The 13,445-nt window shown below is 40.8% G+C and overlaps 1 protein-coding gene across 1 annotated transcript in view; it reads left to right on the top strand.

Moving 5' to 3' along the window:
• The window catches only part of LOC133624368 (dolichyl-diphosphooligosaccharide--protein glycosyltransferase subunit TUSC3), a 195,162-nt gene that overhangs the window by 179,000 nt on the left and 2,717 nt on the right, over nucleotides 1–13,445 (top strand). Inside the window, exon 9 of the mRNA XM_061987857.2 lies at nucleotides 5,391–5,481. Within this exon, the coding sequence (XP_061843841.1) occupies nucleotides 5,391–5,481 (91 nt within the window). The remainder of the gene's footprint in view (nucleotides 1–5,390; nucleotides 5,482–13,445) is intronic.

Genomic DNA, 13,445 nt, shown 5'->3' with positions numbered 1-13,445 from the left:
GTGTTGTTTAGTAAAAGTTAACTTGAAATAAAGGTCCTATAGTATTCAGGGCGCTACTGATACTTTGTTTACTGCAGAATGTTTGTGATGACACGCAAAAAAAAACAAAATATTTGTTGTTCTCTTTACCCCCACAAAACATACTGAAAAATGAGCAAAACCGTGGCTGTAAAAGCAGTTATGGACCATAGCGTGGGTTACCTATACCAGCGTTTTTCAACCACTGTATACGATACGGTCTGGTGTGCCGTGGGAGATTATGTCATTTCACCTATTTGGGTTAAAAATATTTTTTTGCAAACCAGTAATTATAGTCTGCAAATGATGTGTTGTTGTTGAGCTCGGCAGAGTAACCGTGTAATACTCGTCCATACCAGTAGGTGTCAGCCGGTAGCTAACTGCTTTGTAGATGTTGCAAACAGCGGGAGGCTGTGTGCAGGTAAAAAGGTTTCTAATGCTTAAACCAAAAATAAACAAAAGGTGAGTGCCTCTAAGAAAAGGCATTGAAGGTTAGGTAAGGCTATGCAGAACGAAACTTCAACTGAACTGGCTACAAAGTAAACAAAAACAGAATGCTGGACGACAGCAAAGACTTACTGCGGAGCAGAGACGGCGTCCACAATGTACATCCGAACATGACATGACAATCTACAATGTCCCCACCAAGAAGGATGAAAACAACTGAAATCTTTTTGATTGCTAAAACAAAGTAGATGCGGGGAATATCGCTCAAAGAAAGACATGAAACTGCTACAGGAAAATACCAAAAAAAAAGAGAAAAGCCACCAAAATAGGAGCGCAAGACAAGAACTAAAACACTACACACAGGAAAACAGCAAAAAACTCCAAATAAGTCACGGCGTGATGTTACAGGTGGTGACAGTACACCTACTTTGAGACAAGAGCTATATTGATGCATGCTTGGTTATGGTTTAAAGTCATATCCAACAATTGCGACAACGACTTTTTACTGTCAACTGAGTTTCCTTTTTTAATGATTTCTGCTGGTGGTGTACCTCTGGAACGCAAAAATTGTGCCTTGGCTCAAAAAGGTTGAAAAACACTGACCTATACCATTGTACCTCCGGTAAACACAATTATAAATATGAACAGTGGTCAGTTGTTGTCATACATTACCTCAAACAAACATGGTGGAAATTTATGTTACAAGCTACTGCAGTAGTAAACAGTAAGGATGCGGTACTCGGTACAATTATGTACGGGACAATCCGCCTTTATTTAAAAATAAAAATAAAAAGTGTGTGATAAAATTGAGATCGGATGATACGAAAAAAAATATTCATGGTATTTTTTTTTTACCATATTGTATTGGCCAGCCCTATACAGAGGCATCCATAACTGCATGACAGCTCATGCCCAATTGCATGAACCTTATAATTTGACGCTTTGACATTGCTTAACACGATTATTCAACGTGGCACCAAGAGTAATAAGTCAGAAAAGAGAAGAATCATCATAAATTACCTTTAGCGTTGAATAAAGTGTGTCACTGAGCAGATATGTCCGTAAAAATACCACATATGTTAGAACCGAAACCTTAGCAAATAAGTTGGTTGTTTTAAGTCAGTGTTTTTCAACCACTGTGCCGTGGCACACTAGTGTGCCGAGAGATGCAGTCTGGTGTGCGGTGGGAGATTATGTAATTTCACCTAATTGGGTGAAAAACATTTTTTGCAAACAAGTAATTATAATCTACAAATGTGCCGTTGTTGAGTGTCTGTGCTGTCTAGAGCTCGGCAGAGTAACCGTGTAATACTCTTCCATATCAGTAGGTGGCAGCAGGTAGCTAATTGCTTTGTAGATGTCGGGAACATGGATTGTGGTGATCACAATATGTAGGTAAAAAGGTATCTGAAACTTAAACCAAAAAATAAATAAAAGGCGAGTGCCGCTAAGAAAAGGCATTAAAGCTTAGGGATGGCTATGCAAAACGCAACTAAAATTGAACTGGCTGCAAAGTAAACAAAAACAGAATGCTGGACGACAGCAAAGACTTACAGCGTGTGGAGCAGATGGCGTCCACAAAGTACATCCGTACATGACATGACAATCAACAATGTCCCCACAAAGAAGGATAGCGTCCGCACAACTTAAATAGTCTTGATTGCGAAAAAAACAAAGCAGGTGCGGGGAATAGCGTTCAAGGAAAACACAGGAAAATACCAACAAAAAAGGAAAAGCCACCAAAATAGGAGCGCAAGACAAGAAATAAAACACTACACACAGGAAACCGGAAAAAAGGCCAAAATAAGTCACGGCGTGATGTGACAGGTCATGACAGTACACCTAGTTTGAGACAAGAGCTATAGTGATGCATGGTTGGTTATGGTTTAAATTCATATCCAACAATTGCAAGAACAACTTTTTATCGTCAATATCGACTACCGAGTTTCATTTTTGTTATGTTTTCTGCTGGTGGTGTGCCTCTGGATTTTTTCAATGAAAAAAATGTGCCTTGGCTCAGAAAATGATGAAAAACACTGCTTTAAGTGACATTGTTTGAATCCATGATTTTAAGAAATATCAGTTGGAAGTGATTCGTAAATATAATAGGGTTTGTTAACCCTTGTATTATGTTAAGGGTCAATTTGACCCATTTCAGTTTTTGTGTTGATCAAAGTACTGGTTATCCTTTATTTTTCTTGCTGAAATTTGATGACTTTTTCTCATCTAGGGTCATGAACTGGTGTGTAAAATCTGGACACTTTGATGTGTATTGGGAATGTCTGTCTAGAGTTGTATACAAAGATGATGTTGCGGGTCATTTTGACCCAGACGCTTTGATGTGGGTAAACAGCTGTTCAGATCCAAAATAAACATGTCTCTATGATGTACTTTTTACTTTGATGTACAATTGTTTGTAGTTTGATTGCCTCTGAGACCCAGAGCCAGGTGTGTGAAGAGAGGGAACTTTCTCACACTTGTCCTTCTCACTGTTCTCATGTCATCTCCTTGACAAATTCACCAAAAATGAGCTCCAGAATGATGACATCTGAGGAGGCTTTATCACTGATTTTTAACTGGGATAGTGATGTAGAGGAAGAGATTTCAGAAACAGAGGATTTTTCAGAGACAGAGGACAATGTTAGTGCTGATCCAGATTGTCAATTTTCCTACGATGAGGAGGATTCAGAGGACGAGTCTGCCGTTGTTCCTCCAACAGATGAAAACCAAGGAATGCAGCAATCATCATCCACAGAGGGGACATAGGCATCTAAGGACGGTAATATAAAATGGTCAACACCACCACACCCAAGCCGAGGCAGACTATCATCTTCCAATGTGATCAAAATGACTCCCGGTCCTACAAGATTTGCTGTCACAGGAGTTGATGAGATTCAATCAGCATTTCAGCTCTTCATATCCCCACCAATAGAGATGATTATACTGGAAATGACCAACTTGGAGGGGGGAGACGTATGTTTCAACAGAAATAGAAGCCACTGGATCAGACTGACTTGCATGCTTACATTGGAGTTCTGTTATTAGCTGGAGTGTACAGGTCAAAGGGAGAAGCCACTGCAACTCTATGGAATGAAGAGAATGGAAGGCCAATCTTTCGTGCAACAATGTCTCTGGAGACATTCCACATGATATCTCGTGTGATCCGCTTTGACAACCGCGACACTAGAGCTGGTCGACGTGAAAGAGACAAACTAGCTGCGATCAGAGATGTGTGGGATAAATGGGTTGAAAATGTACCTTTGTTGTACAATCCTGGTCCCCATGTTACTGTAGATGAGCGCCTTGTTCCATTCAGGGGGCGCTGTCCTTTCCGACAATACATGCCCAACAAGCCCGCCAAGTATGGCATCAAAATATGGGCAGCCTGTGATGCAAAATCCAGCTATGCATAGAATATGCAAGTATACACTGGAAAGCTACCTGGAGGAACATCTGAGAAGAATCAGGGGATGCGTGTGGTGCTGGAAATGAGTGAAGGGCTACAAGGTCATAACATCACATGTGACAATTTCTTTACATCCTACCGCCTTAGAGATGAACTTCAGAAGAGAAAGCTGACCATGTTGGGAACAGTCAGAAGAAATAAGGCAGAACTTCCCACCGAAATTCTGAAGATGCAGGGCAGACCTCTGCTATCCTCAATATTTGCTTTCACTGAGAAAGCAACAGTTGTTTCATACTGCCCAAAGAGAAACAAGAATGTTCTTGTAATGAGTACAATGCACACAGATGCATCTCTGAGCACAAGAGAAGACATGAAGCCACAAATGATCCTGGATTATAACTCCACCAAAGGAGGAGTTGACAATCTGGACAAAGTCACAGCAACATACAGCTGCCAGCGCAAGACAGCCCGTTGGCCTTTGGTGATTTTCTACAACATTGTGGACGTGTCTGCTTACAATGCCTATGTCCTGTGGACTGCAATCGACCAGAAATGGAATGCCGGCAAATTGTACAGACGTCGGCTTTTCCTGGAAGAACTCGGCAAAGCACTTGTCACTCCCAAGATCCAGACGCGAGCCAGGCCAGCTCGATCCCCAGCAGTTGCAGCTGTCATTGAAAAGGTCAAACTCAGGTCACCTAACCCAACCTCACCCAACCAACATCCAGTGGACACAAGTGGAAAGAAAAGGAAAAGATGCCAGGTATGTCCCTCCCGAGAGGACAGTAAAACAAGTACCTCTTGTGTGAAATGCAAGAATTACATCTGCAGAAAGCACACAGTAACATTCTGTCCATCATGTGGAGAGCATTGAAAATGTTGAAGAAAATTTGGAGAACATTGAAAATGTTGAAGTTCGCTGGGATGAAGTTAAAGTTGAAGTTAAAGTATTTCTTAAATATAGTGTTGGAATTAAAAATGTTTTGTATGTCACTTTTCTAAATGTTTATATAACCTAAAATAAAGTTGTTATTGGTTTAACCTGGTTTCTTGACTGTTTTGAGTGTATTTACACAGTACGGGTCAAAATGACCCGCAACATAATCAATGTCATTTTTTTTCAACATAATACAAGGGTTAAAGGATTAGCTGGTGAGTGAGGATATTTTGACATTTATGTAATTTATAGAGTGCCGACAGAAACACATGACAAAGTTTAGTAGTTTAAGTAGCTTTCACATAATATTGTAGTAAATCAATGAGAATGTTATTCATTTTCTGCAGAATAAAATTGCTGATAGCCCAAGTTTAAAAACTTTAAGGTAACCCAGACATGTTGAATACATTTATGCCCTTTTATTGTTTTGAGGTTTTTGAAAGCAACATTCTGACGTGCAGTTCAGCTCGCGTTTGAAGCCTTTTTCAATTCGCAGGAATCTTCACAGAATAATCAAATATTAACGTGTGTGTGTGTGTGTGTGTGTGTGTGTGTGTGTGTTTGTGTGTCATTTCTTTACAGTTATCTGCTTGGTCGGCCTTGGACTGGTTGTGTTTTTCTTCAGCTTCCTGCTTTCCATTTTTAGGTCCAAGTATCATGGATACCCTTACAGGTAACTATAGCAACCAGACTATTTAATGGATTTTATCCAGCTAGGCTAGCATGCAATTAGTGAAAATTTAAATATATAATACATAACTTACTTTCAGTTAATTGTTTTTCATCAAAACATCCTTCAATTCTGGGACATCCTTTATTTCTAGACTTTTCTCTAGAGCAGTGTTTTCCAACCACTGTGCTAGTGTGCCGTGAGATACAGTCTGGTGTGCCGTGGGAGATTATGCAGTTTGGGTTAAAAATATTGTTTGCAAACCAGTAATTATAATCTGCAAATAATGTCCCGTTGTTGAGTGTCTGTGCTGTCTAGGGCTCGGCAGAGTAACCCATGTTATACCATACCATATCAGTAGGTGGCAGCCGGTAGCTAATTGCTTTGTAGATGTCGGGAACACAAGCAACAGTGGGTTAGCATGCAGTTAAAAAGGTATCTAATGCTTAAACCAAAAATAAACAAAAAGTGATTGCCACTAAGAAAAGGCATTAAAGCTTAGGGATGGCTATGTAGAACGAAACTAAAACTGAACTGGCTACAAAGTAAACAAAAACAGAATGCTGGACGACAGCAAAAACTTACAGAGTGTGGAGCAGAGATGCCGTCCACAAAGTACATCCGTACATGCCATGACAACAATGTCCACACAAAAAAAGATATAGCAACAACTTAAAGGCCTACTGAAATGCGATTTTCTTATTTAAACGGGGATAGCAGGTCCATTCTATGTGTCATACTTGATCATTTCGCGATATTGCCATATTTTTGCTGAAAGGATTTAGTAGAGAACATCGACGATAAAGTTTGCAACTTTTGGTCGCTGATAAAAAACCCTTGCCTGTACCGGAAGTAGCAGACGAGTAGCGTGACGTCACAGGTTGTGGAGCTCCTCACATCTGCACATTGTTGTTCAATCATGGCCACCAGGAGTGAGAGCGATTCGGACCGAGAAAGCGACGATTTCCCCATTAATTTGAGCGAGGATGAAAGATTTGTGGATGAGGAAAGTGAGAGTGAAGGACTAGAGGGCAGTGGGAGCGATTCAGATAGGGAAGATGCTGTGAGAGGCGGGTGGGACCTGATATTCAGCTGGGAATGACTAAAACAGTAAATAAACACAAGACATATATATACTCTATTAGCCACAACACAACCAGGCTTATATTTAATATGCCACAAATTAATCCCGCATAACAAACACCTCCCCCCTCCCGTCCATATAACCCGCCAATACAACTTAAACACCTGCACAACACACTCAATCCCACAGCCCAAAGTACCGTTCACCTCTCCAAAGTTCATACAGCCCATATATTTCCCCAAAGTTACGTACGTGACATGCACATAGCGGCACGCACATACGGGCAAGCGATCAGATGTTTGGAAGCCGCAGCTGCATGCGTACTCACGGTACCGCGTCTGCGTATCCAACTCAAAGTCCTCCTGGTAAGAGTCTCTGTTGTCCCAGTTCTCCACAGGCCAATGGTAAAGCTTGACTGTCATCTTTCGGGAATGTAAACAATGAAACACCGGCCGTGTTTGCGTTGCTGAAGTCGGCCGCAATACACCGCTTCCCACCTACAGCTTTCTTCTTTGCCGTCTCCATTGTTCATTGAACAAATTGCAAAAGATTCACCAACACAGATGTCCAGATTACTGTGGAATTTTGCGATGAAAACAGACGACTTAATAGCTGGCCACCATGCTGTCCCAAAATGTCCTCCACAATCCGTGACGTCACACGCTGACGTCATCATACCGAGACGATATTTCGCGCGAAATTTAAAATTGCACTTTAGTAAGCTAACCCGGCCGTATTGGCATGTGTTGCAATGTTAAGATTTCATGATTGATATATGAACTATCAGACTGCGTGGTCGGTAGTAGTGGGCTTCAGTAGGCCTTTAAATATTCTTGATTGCTAAAACAAAGCAGGTGCGGGGAATAGCGCACAAAGGAAGACATGAAACTACACACGGGAAAACAGCAAAAAAACTCAAATGTGGGTGATGTGACAGGTGGTGACAGTACACCTACTTTGAGTCAAGAGCTAGAGTGATGCATGGTTGGTTATGGTTTAAATTCATATCCAACAATTGCGACAGCGACTTTTTATTGTCCACTGAGTTTAATTGTGTAATGATTTCTGCTGCTGGTGTGCCTCTGGATTTTTTCAGTGAAAAAAATGTACCTTGGCTCAAAAAAGGTTGAAAAACACTGCTCTCGAGAACAGCTCTGATGAGTGTTTATGACATACCACAGTGCACATAGTGTTTCTTCTCAAAAGACTTTTGAACATAAGTGACTACATTAAAAGAGGAAGCGTTTTAGTTTACTGAGCCATAGCAGTAGCAATTTGCGGCAGAGGTCACCGCTGTATGAACAAACGGTGCATCCGTAAAAGGGCTCAGGCTTAAGGAGTATAGAGACGAGCATAAGATGCTGATGATGACTTCAAGACAAATAATATACAGGCAAGTGTGCTCCAATCCTGTATAGTAATGGAACAACCTTTCTCTCTTTTAGTTGCCTTGAAAGCCTTAGTGCAATGATTGTTGCCATGGGGATAAATGCACTGATGGAAGTTAGTTTTGATTCGAAAAAAGAATAATTGGAGCAAATCCTTTTTAAATTTGCGGTAAAAAGCATTCAAAGAAATGCTTTGATGGAAATGTTTTTCTTTGATGTGACTACCATCACGGACCAATGGTTAGTGTGCATTTGGTAAATCTGCTACATGGTTAGCTTTGAAGAAAATATAGTGGAACATCTAAGGACGTTCTGTTCTTGGACAATTTGTTTGGATTCAAAAGAAAAAAAAAATAGAAAAACAGAAAAGTGTTTTCCATTGTAATGATGGAAGTGAATGGGTCAAATGTTACAAAGGCAAATCACATTCAACATTCGGCATACTTGCCAACCCTCCCGAATTTTCCGGGAGACTCCCGAAATTCAGCGCCTCTCCCGAAAACCTCCCGGGACAAATATTCTCCCGAAAATCTCCCGATTTTCAGCCGGAGCTGGAGGCCACGCCCCCTCCAGCTCCATGCGGACCTGAGTGAGGACAGCCTTTTTTCACGACGGGAGGACAACAGGGTGACAAGAACTAAATCATCCAGACTAGAGATAAATTGTATTATTATGTTTATCTTACCTAAAAATAAATATATTTATTAATTTAAAAAAAAGAAAAACTAAATACATTTTTACTATATTTTGCTAAAAACATCCAAATTAATTATATTTTTATTTGTATTTTTTCTGACTCCTTATTACATCCAGGCATTAGAATTATACATTAAAATAAACATATTTGAAATAATTAATTTTAAATTATCATAATAATTCATTTAAAATTACCATATTTAATTATTAAAATAATTGCTTGTTTATCAACAACTTTAGCATTTTATTCATTACATTTTGAAGCTCTCAGAAGCCAAGTTATGTTATATTCCTTAAGATTTATTTATGCAAGTTTGAAGTATCAATTATCTAAACACAGTTTTGTTTGCATATTTTCAGGATATATATATATATATATATATATATATATATATATATATATATATATATATATGTATAAATTACTTGACTTGGTGAATTCTAGCTTTCAATATACTCCTCCCCTCTTAATCACGCCCCCAACCACGCCCTGCCCCACCCCCGACCACGCCCCCACCCCCCACCTCCCGAAATCGGAGGTCTCAAGGTTGGCAAGTATGCATTCGGAATGTTCACACAAGTGGAAGCAAAAATAAGTTACTAGCAGGAAAAACTTAGGAAAGTCATGCAATTTTCAAACTTTGCACAAGTTATGGAAAATAATATTTGTTTAGACTTTTTTTAAAAGTCATGTGAGTATACAGTAAAGTTTACATACACTTGTAAATAACATAATGTCATGGCTGTCTTGAGTTTCCAATCATTTCTACAACTCTTATTTTTTTGTGATAGAGCATGGGTGTCAAACTCTGGCCCGCCGTGTAATTTCACTTGGCCCTTGAGGCGATATCAAATTAAAACTAAAGCTGGCCCGTCGATTATATATTGCGGCGGTGCCGCAGTAACACTTGCCAACCCTCTCGGGAGTCTTCCAAACTTCAGCACCCCTCCCGAAAATCGTCAAGTCTACTTTTCAGCCAATCCAACGAGTGCTGGCCCAGTCACATAACATGTGCGGCTTCTGCACGCGCACACAATTGAATGCAACGCATACTTCATCAACAGCGATACAGGTTTACAACTTTAACACTGTTAGAAATATATGCCACACTGTGAATCCACACCAAACAAGAATGACAAACACATTTCGGGAGAACATCCGCACCGCAACACAACATAAACACAACAGAACAAATACCCAGAACCCTTTGCAGCACTAAGTCTTCCGGGACGCTACAAGGTGTGTGTGTAGGGGGGGGGGGGGGTTGGTGCAAAGGATTCTGGGTATTTGTTCTGTTGTGTTTATGTTGTGTTACGGTGCTGATGTTCTCCCGAAATGAGTTTGTCATTCTTGTTTGGTGTGGATTCACTGTGTGGCGTATATTTCTAACAGTGTTAAAAAAAATGTATACTGGCACCCTCAGTGTAACCTGCATTGCTGTTGATGAAGTATGCATTGCATTCACTCGTGTGTGCGTACAGAAGCCGCACATATCTTGTGACTGGGTCTGAACGATGTTAGAATGGATGAAAAGCGGACGTGATGATAGCTCGTAGAGTATGTTTTAGGCAGTGCATTTAAGGCACGCCCCCAAGAATGTGGTCCGGGTGGACGAGATATAATGACTGATGAACACCTTTGTTTGATAATGAAGGTTGCCTCAGCTCAAAGCCTGAGACCCTACATTCAATCATCAATCAATCAATCTTTATTTATATAGCCCTAAATCACAAGTGTCTCAAAGGGCTGCACAAGCCACAATGACATCCTCGGTACAAAGCCCACATACGGGCAAGGAAAACTCACCCCAGTGGGACGTCGATGTGAATGACTATGAGAAACCTTGGAGAGGACCGCATATGTGGGTAACCCCCCCCCCCCTCTAGGGGAGACCGAAAGCAATGGATGTCAAGTGGGTCTGACATAATATTGTGAGGGTCCAGTCCATAGTGGATCCAACATAATAGTAAGAGTCCAGTCCATAGTGGGGCCAGCAGGACACCATCCCGGGCGGAGACGGGTCAGCAGCGTAGAGATGTTCCCAGCCGATGCACAGGCGAGCGATCCACCCCGGGTCCCGACTCTGGACAGCCAGCACTTCATCCATGGCCACCGGACCTGTGCCCCCCCCCCCCCTCAAGGAAAAGGGGAGCAGAGGAGAAAAGAAAAGAAACGGCAGATCAACTGGTCTAACAGGGGGGCTATTTAAAGGCTAGAGTATACAAATGAGTTTTAAGATGGGACTTAAATGCTTCTACTGAGGTAGCATCTCTAATTGTTACCGGGAGGGCATTCCATAGTACTGGAGCCCCAATAGAAAACGCTCTATAGCCCGCAGACTTTTTTTGGGCTCTGGGAATCACTAATAAGCCGGAGTTCTTTGAACGCAGATTTCTTGCCGGGACATATGGTACAATACAATCGACAAGATAGGACGGAGCTAGACCGTGTAGTATTTTATACGTAAGTAGTAAAACCTTAAAGTCACATCTTAAGTGCACAGGAAGCCAGTGCAGGTGAGCCAGTATAGGCGTAATATGATCAAACTTTCTTGTTCTTGTCAAAAGTCTAGCAGCCGCATTTTGTACCAACTGTAATTTTTTAATGCTAGACATAGGGAGACCCGAAAATAATACGTTACAGTAGTCGAGACGAGACGTAACGAACGCATGAATAATGATCTCAGCGTCGCTAGTGGATAAAATAGAACGAATTTTAGCGATATTACGGAGATGGAAGAAGGCCGTTTTAGTAACACTCTTAATGTGTGATTCAAACGAGAGAGTTGGGTCGAAGATAATACCCAGATTCTTTACTGATTCGCCTTGTGTAATTGTTTGGTTGTCAAATGTTAAGGTGGTATTATTAAATAAATGTCGGTGTTTAGCAGGACCGATAATCAGCATTTCCGTTTTCTTGGCGTTGAGTTGCAAGAAGTTAGCGGACATCCATTGTTTAATTTCATTAAGACACGCCTCCAGCTGACTACAATCCGGCGTGTTGGTCAGCTTTAGGGGCATGTAGAGTTGGGTGTCATCAGCATAACAATGAAAGCTAACACCGTATTTGCGTATGATGTCGCCTAGCGGCAGCATGTAAATACTAAAGAGTGCAGGGCCAAGAACCGAACCCTGAGGAACTCTGCACGTTACCTTAACATAGTCCTAGGTCACATTATTATGGGAGACGCATTGCTTCCTGTCAGTAAGATAAGAGTTAAACCACGACAAAGCTAAGTCTGACATACCAATACGTGTTTTGATACGCTCTAATAAAATATTATGATCGACGGTATCGAAAGCAGCGCTAAGATCAAGAAGCAGCAACATAGATGACGCATCAGAATCCATCGTTAGCAGTAGATCATTAGTCATTTTTGCGAGGGCTGTCTCCGTAGAGTGATTTGCCCTGAAACCGGATTGAAAAGGTTCACAGAGATTGTTAGACACTAAGTGTTCATTTAGCTGCTGTGCGACAATTTTTTTGAGGATTTTCGAAATAAAGGGAAGGTGGGACACCGGTCGGTAGTTTACCATGAGGTCAGGATCGAGGTTAGGTCTTTTGAGCAGAGGATGAATAACCGCTTTCTTGAATGCTAGGGGAACAGTGCCAGAGGAAAGTGATAAGTTTATAATATTTAGCACATTAATGAACTAGCATCCAAGAAAAGATGGCAGGTATCTGGTTGGGCACATCAGATTAGATCAGTGTGTTGCAAACTGAGCAGTTTAATGTCCTGAATGGTTGTTTTATTCATTGTTATTTTATTTTCAAATTTATTAGCCTGTGGAAAAAGTTAATGTTGATATTTACCTCAGAAGGCTGCAAATACAAAAAGAGGCATTCAATTTTTATTTAAATTGTATTTGATATGCCATTGATATTTTTCAATTATTATTATTATTATTTGGAACTCGATTTTGCATGTCACTATAAAGTTATATAAGCCTTGCTTGTTCAATATTCAATGCAAATCTTGTTTGGGTCCCTATTAAAAGGTTAATTTATTCAACATTGGCCCGCGGCTTTGTTCAGTTTTAAATTTTGGCCCACTCTGTATTTGAGTTTGACACCCCTGTGATAGAGTGATTGGAGCACATACTTGTTGGTCACTAAAAACCTTCATGAAGTTTGCTTCTTTTATGAATTTATTATGGGTCTACTGAAAATGTGACCAAATCTGCTGGGTCAAAAGTATACATACAGCAATGTTAATATTTGCTTACATGTCCCTTGGCAAGTTTTACTGCAATAAGGTGCTTTTGGTCGCCATCCACAAGATTCTGGCAAGCTTCTGGTTGAATTTTTTGACCACTCTTGACAAAATTGGTGCAGTTCAGCTAAACGTGTTGGTTTTCTGACATGGACTTGTTTCTTCAGCATTGTCCACACGTTTAAGTCAGGACTTTGGGAAGGGCATTCTAAAACCTTAATTCTAGCCTGATTTAGCCATTCCTTTACCACTTTTGATGTGTATTTGGGGTCATTGTCCTGTTGGAACACCCGACTGCGCCCAAGACCCAACCTCCAAATTCATGATTTTAGGTTGTCCTGAAGAATTTGGAGGTAATCCTCCTTTTTCATTGTCCCATTTACTCTCTGTAAAGCACCAAAACAGGCCCAGAGCATAAGACTATTACCACCATGCTTGACGGTAGGAATGGTGTTCCTGGGATTAAATTCCTTACTTTTTCTTCTCTAAGCATATTGCTGGGTATTGTGGTCAAAAATGTACCAGAAGCTTGTGGACGGCTACCAAAAGTGCCTTATTGCAGTGAAACTTGCCAAGGGATATGTA

The sequence above is a fragment of the Nerophis lumbriciformis genome, linkage group LG27 (genome assembly GCF_033978685.3).
Source record: "Nerophis lumbriciformis linkage group LG27, RoL_Nlum_v2.1, whole genome shotgun sequence".
NCBI classification, from domain to species: Eukaryota; Metazoa; Chordata; class Actinopteri; order Syngnathiformes; family Syngnathidae; genus Nerophis; species Nerophis lumbriciformis.
The sequence above is the reverse complement of the archived record's forward strand: the minus strand, read 5'-3'. Positions and strand labels throughout refer to the sequence as shown.